At 50.7% G+C, this 13665-nt stretch overlaps 1 protein-coding gene across 4 annotated transcripts in view; it reads left to right on the top strand.

Moving 5' to 3' along the window:
- AGPAT3 (1-acylglycerol-3-phosphate O-acyltransferase 3) overlaps positions 1–13296 on the top strand; it is a 92975-nt gene extending 79679 nt beyond the window's left edge. For all 4 annotated transcript variants that reach the window (XM_040266890.1, XM_040266913.1, XM_040266906.1 and 1 more), the window contains 3 exons: positions 2503–2578; positions 7353–7551; positions 8120–13296. In XM_040266890.1, coding sequence (XP_040122824.1) covers positions 2503–2578; positions 7353–7551; positions 8120–8208 — 364 coding nt within the window. In that variant the 3' untranslated portion in view covers positions 8209–13296. The remainder of the gene's footprint in view (positions 1–2502; positions 2579–7352; positions 7552–8119) is intronic.
- Positions 13297–13665: the final 369 nt, after the last annotated feature.

Raw genomic sequence — 13665 nt, 5'->3', positions numbered from 1 at the left:
TCTCTCCCGCATGCCCCCACGTGGAGGTGCTGGGGCATTCCACCCTCTAGGACCCGCGCATGGTGGGGCCCGCGCATGGTGGGGCCCGTACAGAGCAAAGGAGGCTGTGTGAGGTACAGGCAGAAGGTTCCAGAAGCTCCAAGGGAGGCGTGATCCCTCCCCTTGGAAGGAGCAGAGGCTTTTGGGAAGAGGCTTTAGAGAGCTAAAACTTGGGCAGTGAGTAGACTTTTCATAGGCAGGAGAAGGACAAGCTGTCCCATCCTCAGCAGCATGCCCATGTGGTCCCCTTTTCACGGTGTACAGCCATCTAGACCGCCTGGGAGTGATGGTGGGGTCAGGGCCATGTCCTCCGCCTCCCTCTCCTGGCGACCGCGGGCTGAGTCGGCAGGTTCTATCCTAGCCAGCCTGAACCCCCTTGGCTTAGAGGCAGCCAATACAGAGGCACATCAAGCTGGGTAACACAGGGGTGCTTGGGATGGTGGGATCCATGTCTGTAACAAAAGATCAAGGTCGGGGACTAGAGTTGTGTTGCAAGGTCTTCCTGTCTCACAGCCACACTCTGACCTCCACATTTCTCTGCCTCAGGAAGAGAAGACAAACCACCCACAAAGTCTGGCAGGGGGTGGTGGTGGAGACACAGTAGTGGCCGCCAGGGGTTGGTGATTTTTCCAGGGCCCTGCAGGTCCCCGTCCTCCTCAGGGAGCCCTTGAGGCAGATCTTGGTCTAGCCCCTGGGTAGTAAGGGGCTCCGGGCATCCCAGAGGCCCATGGTCAGAGCCAGCAGGTGGAAAAGCAGCTGGTGGAGGGGGGACCTACCTGGTCCAGCTCCAAGCTGGTGCTCTCGCCTGCCCCCAAGCTGTACTGCCCTCCGCGTGGGCATTCAGCTCCAGTGGGAGAGGACTGGTGCTGTAATCTGCTCTTTTTCTCCTTTGTTGCAGAAAACGAGGGGCTGTATTCAGTATCTTAATAGATATATTCTTAGAATTTTGGAAAGTTTCAACTTACTGCTTTGTATTATGTACCATTTGGGTGTTTGGGGCAAAAGCAATATTCCAATGAGTCCAGAACATACCTGTAATCAAGTAAGTCAAGGTTCACATGACCCAGTGGAGTTTTGCTTCATTTTCCCATCCCCTACTGAAGAAGATGCCCCAAGGGCCTGTGATTAGGCAGAGCCAGGGCCATGGGGATGGTGCCTTGAGGCTCTCCTGTGTCCATGCTGGCTGTTGGGGCCACCATCCTCACAGTGGCTTGAGTTGACTCTAGGAGATAGTATTCATATTTATCTCATCATTTAAAATTCTTATATATTTCATGCTTCATACAGCAGACACACAACAGAATCCGTATGTGGTATCTGTGCAATTAGGGGAGAACAGTCAGTTGAGTTTGACGCTGTGGGCAGTCACCTCTCTGCAGACAAACCTCTCCTGACTTCCTTTCCGTCCCGAGGTGGTGCCTGTGATGAGTCCTTCAAGTGGTACCTCTCTCGGTGTGGTCTGGGGACTCCTGCAGTGCCCCACACCTTCCAGGTCCACAGAGCTAAACCGTTTTGTTTACTAGGGGGTTAGCAGTCTTCTTTGGTCCTCTGAGTGCACAGCGGAGTCTCCTGGAGGCTGCGTGATGTGTGCTCAGATGTCTGATTGCATGTGCTTGTAAAAATCCTGTTTTCATTTTGTATATGGTAAAATGGATAAGTACAACCCACAAAAAACAAAGTTCTCAACTTTTAGAGAAAAGGTTGATATTCCTTCAACATAGATTTGCCTCTGGCTGTGGAAATTTCTCCTGTCTCTTCTCTCACCCTGGGCCCTCCGAGATAGGCAGTCAGGCCCAGCAGCTGTCCGCTGGTTAAGTGCTCTCGGCAGCCCCTGCTGGCGATCCTGAGGTATTGCAGTGCCCTGGAAAGAGATCCTGGTCTTAACAGGTAGACACCTCCCATCCTGGGGCTGGTAATTCAGCTGGTGATACGGTTTATACATAAGCCACTGTCCCAGCTGAAGTCAGCAGTTTGTTAGGTGAGATTAAATTTTCAAACTCTCTTCAGCTTTTCAGGCAAGTAGATTTCATTTGTGAAAGATGAAGTTTTCTTTGCCTCATGAAAGACACTCTCAGCGATGATCACATCCAAAGACGGACTGCAAGACCAAAGTCAGCCTTCCCAGTGGGGCTAACTGCTCCTGTCCCTGGGGACACTCCTGAAGTGTCCCCGTGCAATGCTTCAGCGCTCCTGGACATTTGAAGCGCCTGCCAGGGCCCTTCGTAATCCCCCACAGTCCTCCGAGGCTCGGGACACTGCTCGAGGGAAAGTTACTTTGATGTTTGTGTGTTCTTAGAAATTGAGAGTCAGATTTGAATAGAAAAGGCAGGACTTCATAAGCTGTACCAGGACAAGGTAAAGGGGTCTCACAGAAGTTCCTGATGCACAAGAAATTACTTTTCCCTGTTTCAGTTTGATATCATCTGGTAATTCACTTTGCTTTCAATCTTCTTAATGAAACAGGAGATTTCCTCTGGAAGAGATTCCACTGGATGAGAAGGAAGCAGCTCAGTGGCTTCATAAACTGTACCAGGAGAAGGTAAAGGCGCCCAGCTCCCCCCACCTCCACCTCTACCCCTGGGGTCTCACAGAGGTTCCCAAGGGGCAGCTAACAGGGCAGGCAGGTAGCGCGCCGACTGCCTCTAGAGACAGGCATGCTGTGCCACTCTCAAATTCTTCTTTCCAATCCTTTTCTGCGCCTTGCATTTTTCCTAACTTTCAAGAAATTAACAAACTAGAGAAAACTATACTGGATATCACAGTGCTTGTATAACCATTGCCAATAATACCACATTTGTTTCATTTTGTGTGTGTAACAGAAATTGTAGGTATGCAACACACATTATATGTGTGTGTGTGTATACATATGATTTAATATGTAAGAGACACACTATAGATGACAGGACAGCCTTCTTGGTGACCCCACCCAGCCCCTCCTCCATTCCCCTGACATGTCTCACCCCTGACTCTTCGGTTTGTTTTATACACACAAACATACAGGGCACTAGGTTCTCATCTTCAGCAACAGAGAGGCTCAGATAATCAGAAAGCCCTTCTAGTATAAAACACATACCCTTTTATAAGGGTTTTAACCAAGTAACTGCTCCAGCTTCTGCTGGAGCTTCCCAGGTGGTGCAAGGGAAGAGAGTCCACCTGCCAATGCAAGAGACACAGGTTCCACCCCTGGGTCGGGAAGATCCGCTGGAGTAGGAAATGCAGCCCACTGCAGTCTTCTTGCCTGGAGAATCCCATGGACAGAGGAGCCTGGTGGGTTCCTGGTGTCGCAGAGAGTCAGACATGTCTGAGCCCACGTGCAGCAGCAACCAAGTAATGTATGAAACATAAACCTTCAGAGGAATTTAAGCAAACTTTTAAAACTAAAAAATAAAATGCATATCCTTTTAAATGCACTGACAAGTGGTAAAAAAAAGTAAGGGACCTCTCACAGGAGCAAAAGAGGACGTGGGACTGGGAGTCAGCTGGGAAGGCTGCGAGTGGAAGCTCGCAGAGTCTGTTGGTCTGTCCACCCTGTGGTCTTGAGTTTTGATGCCTACATGGAAACAAAAGACATGGATTTGACCTCACTCGGGGCTGGAAGTTAGAACTGAAGACCCTCATGAAGCTGGGACCCTGTTGGACTTTCATCCTCATGGAGGCTGAGCTGGAAAATGAGCCTGCCAGCGCAGGGAGTGACTTTGACGCTTACCTTTCCCCTCTGAGTCTTGAAGCATCTCCCTGGTAATTCACAATCACAGCACTGCCCTTAAACAGGCGGGGACTGACGTCATACTAACAACATAGTTCAAGAACAAAATCAAAATATCAGCATAAAAAAGTGGTTCCAGGTGAACCTCTCTAGACTCCCTGAGAGAAGCACATGTAAAGCTAGACGAGCACGACTCCAGGCTCAGCTGCTGAGACTTCTGCTGGAGACGCGCGCGTAACCGGGACCCGCCACATGCGAGCACAACAAGCAGGCAGAAAATTAAACCCTCCCGAAACTTCAGCTATGGAACTACCACCAGGCAGAGACTCAGATCAGTTTGCTTGAAATGACTAAGCAAAAAGGAAGGGATTGAGGACTTCCCTGGTGGTCCAGTGGGGAAGAATCCGCCTGCCAATGCAGGGGTCATGAGTTCAATCCCTGGTCCAAGAAGATTCCATGTGCCTTGGGGCCACTAAGCCCATGTGCCGCTACTGAGCTCGTGTGCCACGACAGAAGCCTGTGCACCCTAGAGCCCATGCTCTGCAACAAGAGAAGCCACTGCAGTGAGAAGCCCGCACACCACAACCAGAGTCGCCCCCACTCACCTCAACCAGAGAAAGGCCACGTGCAACAACAAAGACCCAGCAGAGCCAAAAATAAAAATTAAAAATATTTTTAAAAAGAAGGGATTGAAAACAAAAGAATAAGACCTATCAAAAATGGAACAGATTTGAGGAAAAACCAAGTAAGATATACAGGCATGAGAAATCTAGTAATTGACAGTAAAATCTTAGTTAACAGATTAGATAGAAGATTTGATACAGCTGAAGAGAGAATTAGAAGCTGGAATCAAGACTGCTGGGAGAAATATCAACAACCCAGATATGCAGATAACACCACCCTCATGGCAGAAAGTGAAAAGGGACTAAAGAACCTCTTGATGAAAGTGAAAGAGGAGAGTGAAAAAGCTGGCTTGAAATTCAACATTTAAAAAATTAACTTCATGGCATTTAGTCTCATCAGTTCATAGCATATAGAAGGCGGGAAAGTGGAAGCAGTGACAGACTTTATTTTCTTGGGCTCCCAAATCACTGCAGATGGTGACTGCAGCCATGAAATTAAAAGATGCTTGCTCCTTGAAAAGAAGGCTATGATAAACCTAGACAATGCAGAGATGTTACTTGGCCAACAAAGGTCCATACAGTCAAAGCTACAGTTTTTCCAGTAGTCATGTAAGGATGTGAAAGTCGGACCATAAAGAAGGCTGCGCACTGAAGAATTGATACTTTCGAGTTGTGGTGCTGCAGAAGACCCCTTGAAGAGTCCCTTGGACTGCAAGGAGATCAAACCAGTCAATCCTAAAGGAAATCAGTCCTGACTATTCATTGGAAGGACTGATGCTGAAGCTGAAACTCCAATACTTTGGCCACCTGATGTGAAGAGCCAACTCATTGGAAAAGATCCTGATGCTGGGAAAGACTGAAGACAAAAGGAGAAGAGGGTGGCAGAGGATGAGATGGCTAGATAGTACTACCGACTCAATGGACGTGAGAGTAAACTCCAGGAGATAGTGAAGGACAAACTTGGTATGCTGCAGTCCGTGAGGTCCCAAACAGGTGAATACAACTTAGCAAATAACAACAACAAAGGTTTCGAGGAAATTACTCAGCACGTATCACAGGGGAAGTGAAAACATAAAAGGAAAGTTAAAAGATCCAGAGGCTAAAAAGATGTCCAGAATGTACCAGTTAGAGCATCCAGAGGATAAGGTGGGAACAATGATGAAGAGCAGTTGTCAGGGATAACCATAAAACCTCCAGAGTTGAAGAACATGGGTTTTGTCAGGTTCAAGAAACACAAGTCAGGGATGGGATAGATTAAAATAATGTATGTACATACATATGTGTACACATGCACACAAATATACATGAAATAGAATAAACAAAGAAAATAATAACAGCATAAACTAAGCAGAAAACAAAGCTACAAAAGAGGAATCCAGTGCACCGAAAGATTTTCTTTAAACATATTAATGGAAAACCTTGGGCAAGGCTGACCAATTAAAAGAGAGAAGGAATACAGTGTGTGCCCGTCCCATGGTGGATGGGCAGAAAGACATGTGCATGAGGGTGCAAAGGAGAGTGTGTCTCTGGATCAGGGTTAGTTTTTTAAAGTTGGAACCTCTTACAAAGAGTGATATCTCCCAGCAACAGTATTTGCTTATTTAGCAGGAAGTGAGAAATAATCGAAAAGTGCATTATTAGAAAATAGACACATTGTTTATTCATTTGCTGGGATACAGCTAAAATGAATGAGCTGCATTATTAGTCTAACTGAATCTTGAGAAAGTAGGTGTATGAAGAGCAGACTGCGGTAGGCGTGTGGTGTGATGCTACTCACAGAAAAGCACACAGCACAGGAGCGGTCCCAGACACTGTCATGGAGGTGCCCGTGCACGGGGCGCAGGCGTAAACCCTCCTGGGGAAGGAGAGCACACCGGCCTTTGCGTGTGTGAGGAATGGCTGACAGGTCAGCACGGGAGAGACTGCCACCATCTGCATCGTCTGCTTAGGGGCAGGCGGGCAGAGTGGAGCAGGCTGAACGAACAGGCTTGAAAATGTTCTGGAACCCCACGGGAAGGGCCCTTGCGGTGGGGGGGGCACGTGTGGGCACCCTGAGGTATCCTCTATCCTCATAGATGTAAGGGTCGCAGCTGCTCCTGAGCTCTCAGGCCTATGGCGCCCGCCCCATGCCCCCTGGGTTGGCAGAGGCAGCTGGTGTCTGACCACGCATTGGAAGAGGCTGTGACACTGGGTATTTGTCAAGACCCCTGCCCTGTTTTTAATGTAATGCCAAACACAGCTGAAGAAGCTAAATGCAGAAAATAAAACAGAAAAAGGTGAGAAGTTGTCAGGAGACCCAAGCCCCTGAGGTGATTAAGATCACGTGGGTGTTCATCTTTCCAGACTTGGTCCCAGACACATGCCTCGTCATACATGTTTTTATTTATATGGAATTGTATGGCACTTAGGTTCTTCAGAAAACCCAGACTATCGTGAGTGAATGCCCTTGCTGGCACATGACGTGTCACAGCTGCAGAGAAGTCTATCTCAGCATCTCGGCTGCTCAATCAGGCAGCTGCCGCTCGATGTTTAGCGTGGCCCCATCTCCCTGTCGAGGATGCTTTCACGTCCTCACCTGCTCCCTGTCCTGCCATCATTAGCCGCCAGGACACGAAGGAAGGAGAGGTTAAGCAGCTTTCTGTGCGTGACCCAGCTGGCGGGCCATAGACTCCCAGCAGCGGTGGCTGCCACCCTTGCTCTGCAGGTGTCGCCAGAGATGGTGCAGGGCCTGGCAGACGCTGCAGTCCTGAGGCTTGGAGGTGCCTATTGTGTGCCAGGAATGGGCTGATCATTTTCCTAGGAAACTTGCCTGATCGAAGGGTTTATGTTTCTCAAGCTTTTGATATAAGCCAACCACAGATGAAGGTCATGTCAGCTTCATCCCGTGGCCCATGTCATGTGGCCCATCCACTTCAGGTAGAGTCATTTCTTGCTTTTGGGTTATGAAGCAGCACACGAAGGCCACTGTTCCGGTTGACTTTCAGGATGCACTGCAGGAGACATATAACCAGAAGGGTGTGTTTCCGGGGCAGCAGTTCAAACCCACCCGCCGGCCATGGACGCTCCTCAACTTTCTCTTCTGGGCCACGCTCCTCCTGTCTCCTCTCTTCAGTTTTGTCTTGGGCGTCTTTGCCAGTGGATCCCCCCTCCTGATCCTGACGTTCCTGGGGTTTGTCGGGGCAGGTAATGAAGGGGAATGATGGCGCGGCTCAAGGGTGGGAGGCTTCGGTATGCTGGTGGCCATGCCCAGGCCTGGAGACGGTCACCCGGCAGCCGGGATCCAGCCCGAACTTTGCCAGCCTCAGAGAGCAGCTCTGACCATTGAGCCACAGGGCCATCTCTCCAGAAAGCTGGCCAGCCGGCCTGCCACCTGCCTGGCATCTTGGGCCAAGAGCTGCGTGGGGAGGGTCCTGGCCACTGGGTTTGCACTTGGGCAGTTGGGGGCGTGGGCTGGCATGCTGGGCCGAGGTTCCCCAGGACACTGCCATCGCTCGCGCTGTAGCAGACTCAGGGGCACTAAGTGTAGGGCACTGCTGCCTCTCAGCCCTGGCTGAGAACTGCAGGCCTCAATGGGCCCATGCTGCTCCCCGCTACCCAACCCCACAGGCTGACTGGGTGGGAGAAGGGCAGAGGACCCGCCCCTTGCCCCCAGGAAAGTCTGAGGTCAAAGGCAGGCCCCCCGCCCCCAAAGCGACTTTTCCAGCCTGATGGCAAGGCGATCAGCTAACCTAGCACTTTTCCTGTTTTAAAGCTTCCTTTGGAGTCCGCCGACTGATAGGAGTAACTGAAATAGAAAAAGGCTCCAGCTATGGAAACCAAGAATTCAAGAGAAAGGAATAATCAATGGCTGTGATTGAACACGCCTAACCTGACGGTGGTCTCCAATTAACTCAATTAAAAACAACAACACATCTAGAGCGGGGAAAAAAAGACACTTAGAAACTATTTTTCTTATTAACTGGTGACTAATATTGACCAATAAAACTTGAGCCAAGAGTAAAGCGGTCGGCAGACCTGCAGATGGAGACGCCAGCCTCGCCCCTGCGCTGGAGAGCCGGGCTGGGCGCCTGCTCTGGGGGGCGGCCGCTCCCGCCCCCAGGGATAAGGGGGCTCACCTGGCCCGAGAGAGGCTTTGGAAACGTTCTCTTCTCGCGCTTAGATCCCGTTTCGGTTTTTATCAGTTTTCTTGGGAATTTCCCCCGGCCCTCGCCTCTTCCCCTGCACCCCCTGCGGACCCTCCACCCTGCTCCCGCTGAGAACTGTGTGCCTGGGTCCCCAGGCCCCCAGAGCACCTACCGGCCGCTACCAGCCCGCACCCGGCCTCCGGGCGGCGGGGACGTGGCCTGGCGAAAAGCACACTGGGCGGGGCTGCGACGGGACACGCCCCCTTCCCCGGAGCGCCTACCTAAACCTGCCTGCTGACACCTTGAATCCGTTTTAAAGCGAATGGAGCCAGCGAAAACGTGGTGAGATGTCGAATTCTGCCCGTGCCCGGAGCTTAGCTCCTGTCCCCCTTGCTCCCAGCGGACAGCGGCCTTTCATCCCACCGGGGGCAGGGCCGCAGGGGGCCGGCCCCCCACCCCTAGCAGGGCCGGTGCGCCAGGGGCGCTATGCAGGGCTGGCAGATACTTTGAAAAGGCGGTGTCACATCACCCTGTCTTCTAAAGGTGATTGGAGACTGTTAACTCGGAGCTTTTTAGAGGTTTTGTTTTCACAGTTGACCTGATGGAAACCAGAGGTGGGGAGCCTTCCCCACTCCGTCACCTCCCTTCCAAGCAGGTGCGTGTGTCCTGGAGGATGCTGGCCTTTGGGGGAGGCAGGGGAGTCCCTAGTATCCGGGCAGCATCCTCTCCAGCCTGCAGCCAAAGGGAGGTGTCTCGTGCACTCTCAGGCCTCTTGGCCTGGTGGGGCTGGAAGCCTTGGGGTTACCCAGCAGGGTGGGCCTGGGCTGCCCCTTCAGCTCCGCCGCCCGCCTGCATCCGACTTTCTTCTTAAACTTTCAACTTGCTTTTTTAAAGTCACACTCCCCTCATCTTTTTTAGCAAGGGAAAGAAAAATAATGGGTGTTATCTCTGCTGTCCTGTAACCAGCATTCAGAATAGAGGCAGGTTGAATTTTCTAGGGGAGAAAAAAAACGAAAGAAGAATGGGCAAAATTATAAACCAAACTGGAAAAAATAATTATGCATTGGCCCTAAGTCTGAATTCTGGGGAGACCTGTGGAAACAGCAGATTGCCTTTACAGTGATACTATTGAATTCTGGGTCGGTGACCTTGGTGATGGCACCAAGGTCGCAGGGATGTGACCCGCAGTTCTGTGCTCGCTCACAGTGACCGTGAAGGCACACACGTCCTCTCAAGGCTGGGCACTGAGACAGTGTGGAAGCCAGCTGCCCTCTGCCGCAAAGCTTGCCTCCTGCTTCCCTTCGGGCGTGGAGCCTGACACGCAGTAAGGCCACTTCCACTTGGGTGAGCGGCTCCCTTAGATCTTGTTTTTCTTCACACAACATGCTGCTCACCTGTGTGTGTGTGTGTGTGTGTGTGATTTGCTAATCCACTCATCCCTGAAGAGCTTAAAGGAAGAAGTTGAAGGGCCCTACTGTGAAGCTACATTACCTGGAAAGTGCAAATTTAGATCTTTTACCATTTAATTAATAGTTCTTGCTTCCCAGCTAAGTTCCCTCCCCTTGAAATTGATACACAATATGTAAATTCTATACTGAGTCAGTAACCAGCTGTGAAGACTCCTGGGTGAATGGAGATTGAGACCATGTGTAGGTTTTAAATCTCAGTGACTTCCTTCTGATTTAACAAAGATTAGCTTGTGCATTTGAATACCAAGCCCTTTGAGAGCAATAAAAATTACACCATGAATGTTTGCTTTTTTTTTTTTGGAGGGGTGGATCTTGCTTTTCCTCCACTTCAGAGGGAAGAGGGGGAGGCTTCTTTAGTTTTTCTAAATTAATAAATCTCAGAACAGTGTTTTTCTTATTTCTTTTCCTTTAACTCCTTTGTTACTGATGTTCTCATTGTGCAAAATCAGGCTGAGTGTTGGGACGGTCCTCCCGGTCACAACCAGGGAGGGTGTACTCCAGATTCAACACATGTGGCCCCAGGTCGGGTCGGGTGGGACCAGGAATCCACGGCGTTGGCTGACTGCTCTGCCAGGGGAGGGGTTTGCTGAGCCTCTGGGGGTGTAGCTCTGTTGCTGCAGCAGTTTCCAGAGCCAGCCCCACTCCCACTGGAGAGACGAAAGGCAGCAGCTCCAGGCCTTGGGTCCCTCCCACGGGTGCCCGATGAAGGCTGAGTTCTGAGTCCAGGCTGCTGGATGGTGTATTTCTCAGCTCAGGCCCCGGCGGCCTGGACTCAGAACTCAGCACACGTGTCCTGGTGCCACCTGGCAGGTAGAGTCTGGGTCCTGGGCCCTCCTTGTGTATCCAGCTGTCCCTCTGGGGGGCTCCCGGGGCTTCTAGGGTGCCTGCAGCACTGTGGCCTTGTGACAGGCGCCCCTCTCAAGGTCCTGTGACAGCCCTGGAGCAGGTGAGCAGACGCTGGGGAAAGGCTTACCTGCTCAGGGACTTTTAACTCCAAAGAAGTGACCCTGGTCATCAGCTCCTTGGTGATAGTGTGCTGGATGCACAGCCCTGTCTTAGCCACAGCCCCCCGCTGAGCAGCAGAGTCAGATGGAAGAGATGGTCTCTGTATGAACTGCTCAGTCATGACTTGAATCAGCGACATGAGTAGTACTTGCTTGTGAAGGTGACGCAGGCGTGACCGCCTGCCAGGGCAGTTTGGAATCTCCGCCTTGTTTGCCCGGTCACCCCTGACCCCTGTGTGTGCCATGGCCTGAGCTCTTTCTCACTCTAACTCAGTTGCTGAGCACCGACATCCACCTGCAGAAGAGTGGTGCACGCAGTTACGTACAGGTCAGGTGCTGTCTCCAAGCTGTCCACACCCGTGTGACCCCTGTTTGTGTCAGGTTTGAAGAACAAGTCCCTCTGCACATTGCTTTGTCTCTGCCTGAGGCACCTAGAGACAAGCCACATAGAGTCTTCGGAGCCCGACTGATTTTCAGCTGAGCTGACTGACCCTTGTGTACCGTGCGCTGTGAGTTTCTCACCACAGCTGCATGCAGCCCTGGCACGCACCATGGCAGGTAGTAGTACCTTGTGGTTTCCCCTGGCAGTGTAACCAGGCTTAGGGGTTAAAACCATCAGCCCAACATGCCCACCTGCTTCCCTCTCAAGACAGCATGTCCCCCTCCACGTGCCTGCCCCTTTCTAACAAGTTATCTCCCAAGCAAAGGCAAGCCTCTCCCCAGTGCCCTTGGGGCCAGCCACACCCCTGACACCCCCAGACTTGTCCTGGGCCGTGAGTGGTGCTGCAGGCAGGCAGACTTTCCTGTGGGTTCCACATCCTTGCATGTCAGGGCCAGGACACAAATACACTGGGACCTTGTTTGGGTAGGTGATGTCACACTGCATTCTGCTTGATGCAGGGGTGGACATGCATGAGTTGAGTCCACCCCCAGCACTGGCTACTAGCTAATTTAGTGCAATAGAGGCATTCCCACAAACGGACGGGAAGGAAATAAGAGCCCTCGGGGGAACCCAGGAACTCAGGGCAGTTGATTCCAGTCAGGCTGGCGGCAGCCGCACCCTCCTTTCAAAGACAATTGAATTGCTTTAAAATTTGAAGCTTTGTGATGACAAGTTCACTTGGAGTTTTCTTTTCCTATAAACTTTTCAGTTTCTTAACTTTTTGTTTGTAAAAGTTTTTAGGACAGAAGTTGAACTGTGAATGAGATACTGAAATGCACTAAATTGTGTTAAACTGGAGTTACTTGATGCCATGAAGAAATGCATCTGATCTGCTTGTATTTATTGTCTCAGAAGTGTACGTGGTGACAATCAAATGTTACTTGCCTACATACCAGGAAATTCAACTGACTTCTGAATCATAACGATCGTCAGCAAGTACTGTAACTGTAAATGAAAATCTCTCTCTTTGGAAAACAACACAAACCATCGACTGAAATGTGTGGGACAGATGTCAGCGTTCTTTTTCCATTATTGATCCTCTGCCGTACCTGACCGTTGGCCAGCTTCAAAGGGTGATAAATTGTATACAGGGTGCAAATGTATTATATGAATGCTTCCTTTTGTACACTTCGTTTTTACAATTTTGCTACAGCTTTGTGTAGTGGAGGAGAGTGGGTATTTTTGGTCTATGGGAGCCTGTCGGGGGTGGGGGGTGGCCGCCGGAGCTAACTTCGACTCTAAACGCCTGTATCCCGCAAGAACTGGCTGCACTTGCCGTGTGCTGCAAAGGTCGCTTTGTACTTGGGTGTGCTCCAGCCTGCCTGAATGGCAGTATTTTCTAGATAGAATGCTGTGGGTGTCACACTTGTTTATTAAAATTGCTGCTGTGAAAGAGAGGGATAAAATATCCACACTATGAGACAGTGACTGCCCGCCTCCTCCTGTTCCTGTGCTGCTGGCCCGCGGAGGGTTTTCCCTGGGCACTTCCTGGCCCTTGGGTTCCCTGCCTGCAGGCACCCTGAGGCTTGGACTGTTTCTCGAGACCATCCTGTGATGACACTCTCTGAGCCTCCCCATCTTGTGAAAGTTGCTTTTGGAAGGGAACTCAAGCAGAGCGATGGTCAGGCGAAAGCAAGGCAGAAAGATCAGCTGGTGCCTAAAGCATGCTCTCTGACCCCTCTGCCTAAAAACCAGTCTGAAAAGCCATCTAGGACAAAAGGGTTTCCAAAGTAGGCATGTATATATCAAAAACTATTTTTTTGTAAAAGCAAATTCACTCTGTGGAGAAAACCCAGGAACCCTTCTTTATAAAGAAAAAAACTCTTGTCAGAACCAAGAGCTATTCCAGGGTCTGATTTGTCTGTCTTGTGAAAATAAATTGAGCTAAAAGACTCATGGTGTCATTTATGCTCTGGGCAAGGCCCCTGAAGACATGCCTCTCTGCTCTGGGGCCAGTGCCAGCAGTGGGCATCCGCCCTGAGACCTGGGAAAGCCAGGCTCCACTAGGTTCTCCTGACCCACACGTGTCTACCCATGACTTGGCTTTGCAAGTATATCCTGAACTCAGAGCATGTGTGGACCAGCACATGCCTACAGGGCCCCCATACACATGTGTACTGGTGCGCGCGTGCGCGCGCACACACACATAAACACACACACACACACACACACACACACACACACACACACAGGTACACACATATCCCAGATAGCAAGGGGAAAGCTTGAGGTGGTCATGTAGGAACAGCCCCATTAGG

The sequence above is a fragment of the Oryx dammah genome, unplaced genomic scaffold (assembly GCF_014754425.2).
Source record: "Oryx dammah isolate SB20612 unplaced genomic scaffold, SCBI_Odam_1.1 HiC_scaffold_2, whole genome shotgun sequence".
Lineage (NCBI taxonomy): Eukaryota > Metazoa > Chordata > Mammalia > Artiodactyla > Bovidae > Oryx > Oryx dammah.
This window is presented reverse-complemented; position numbering and strand designations above follow the sequence as displayed.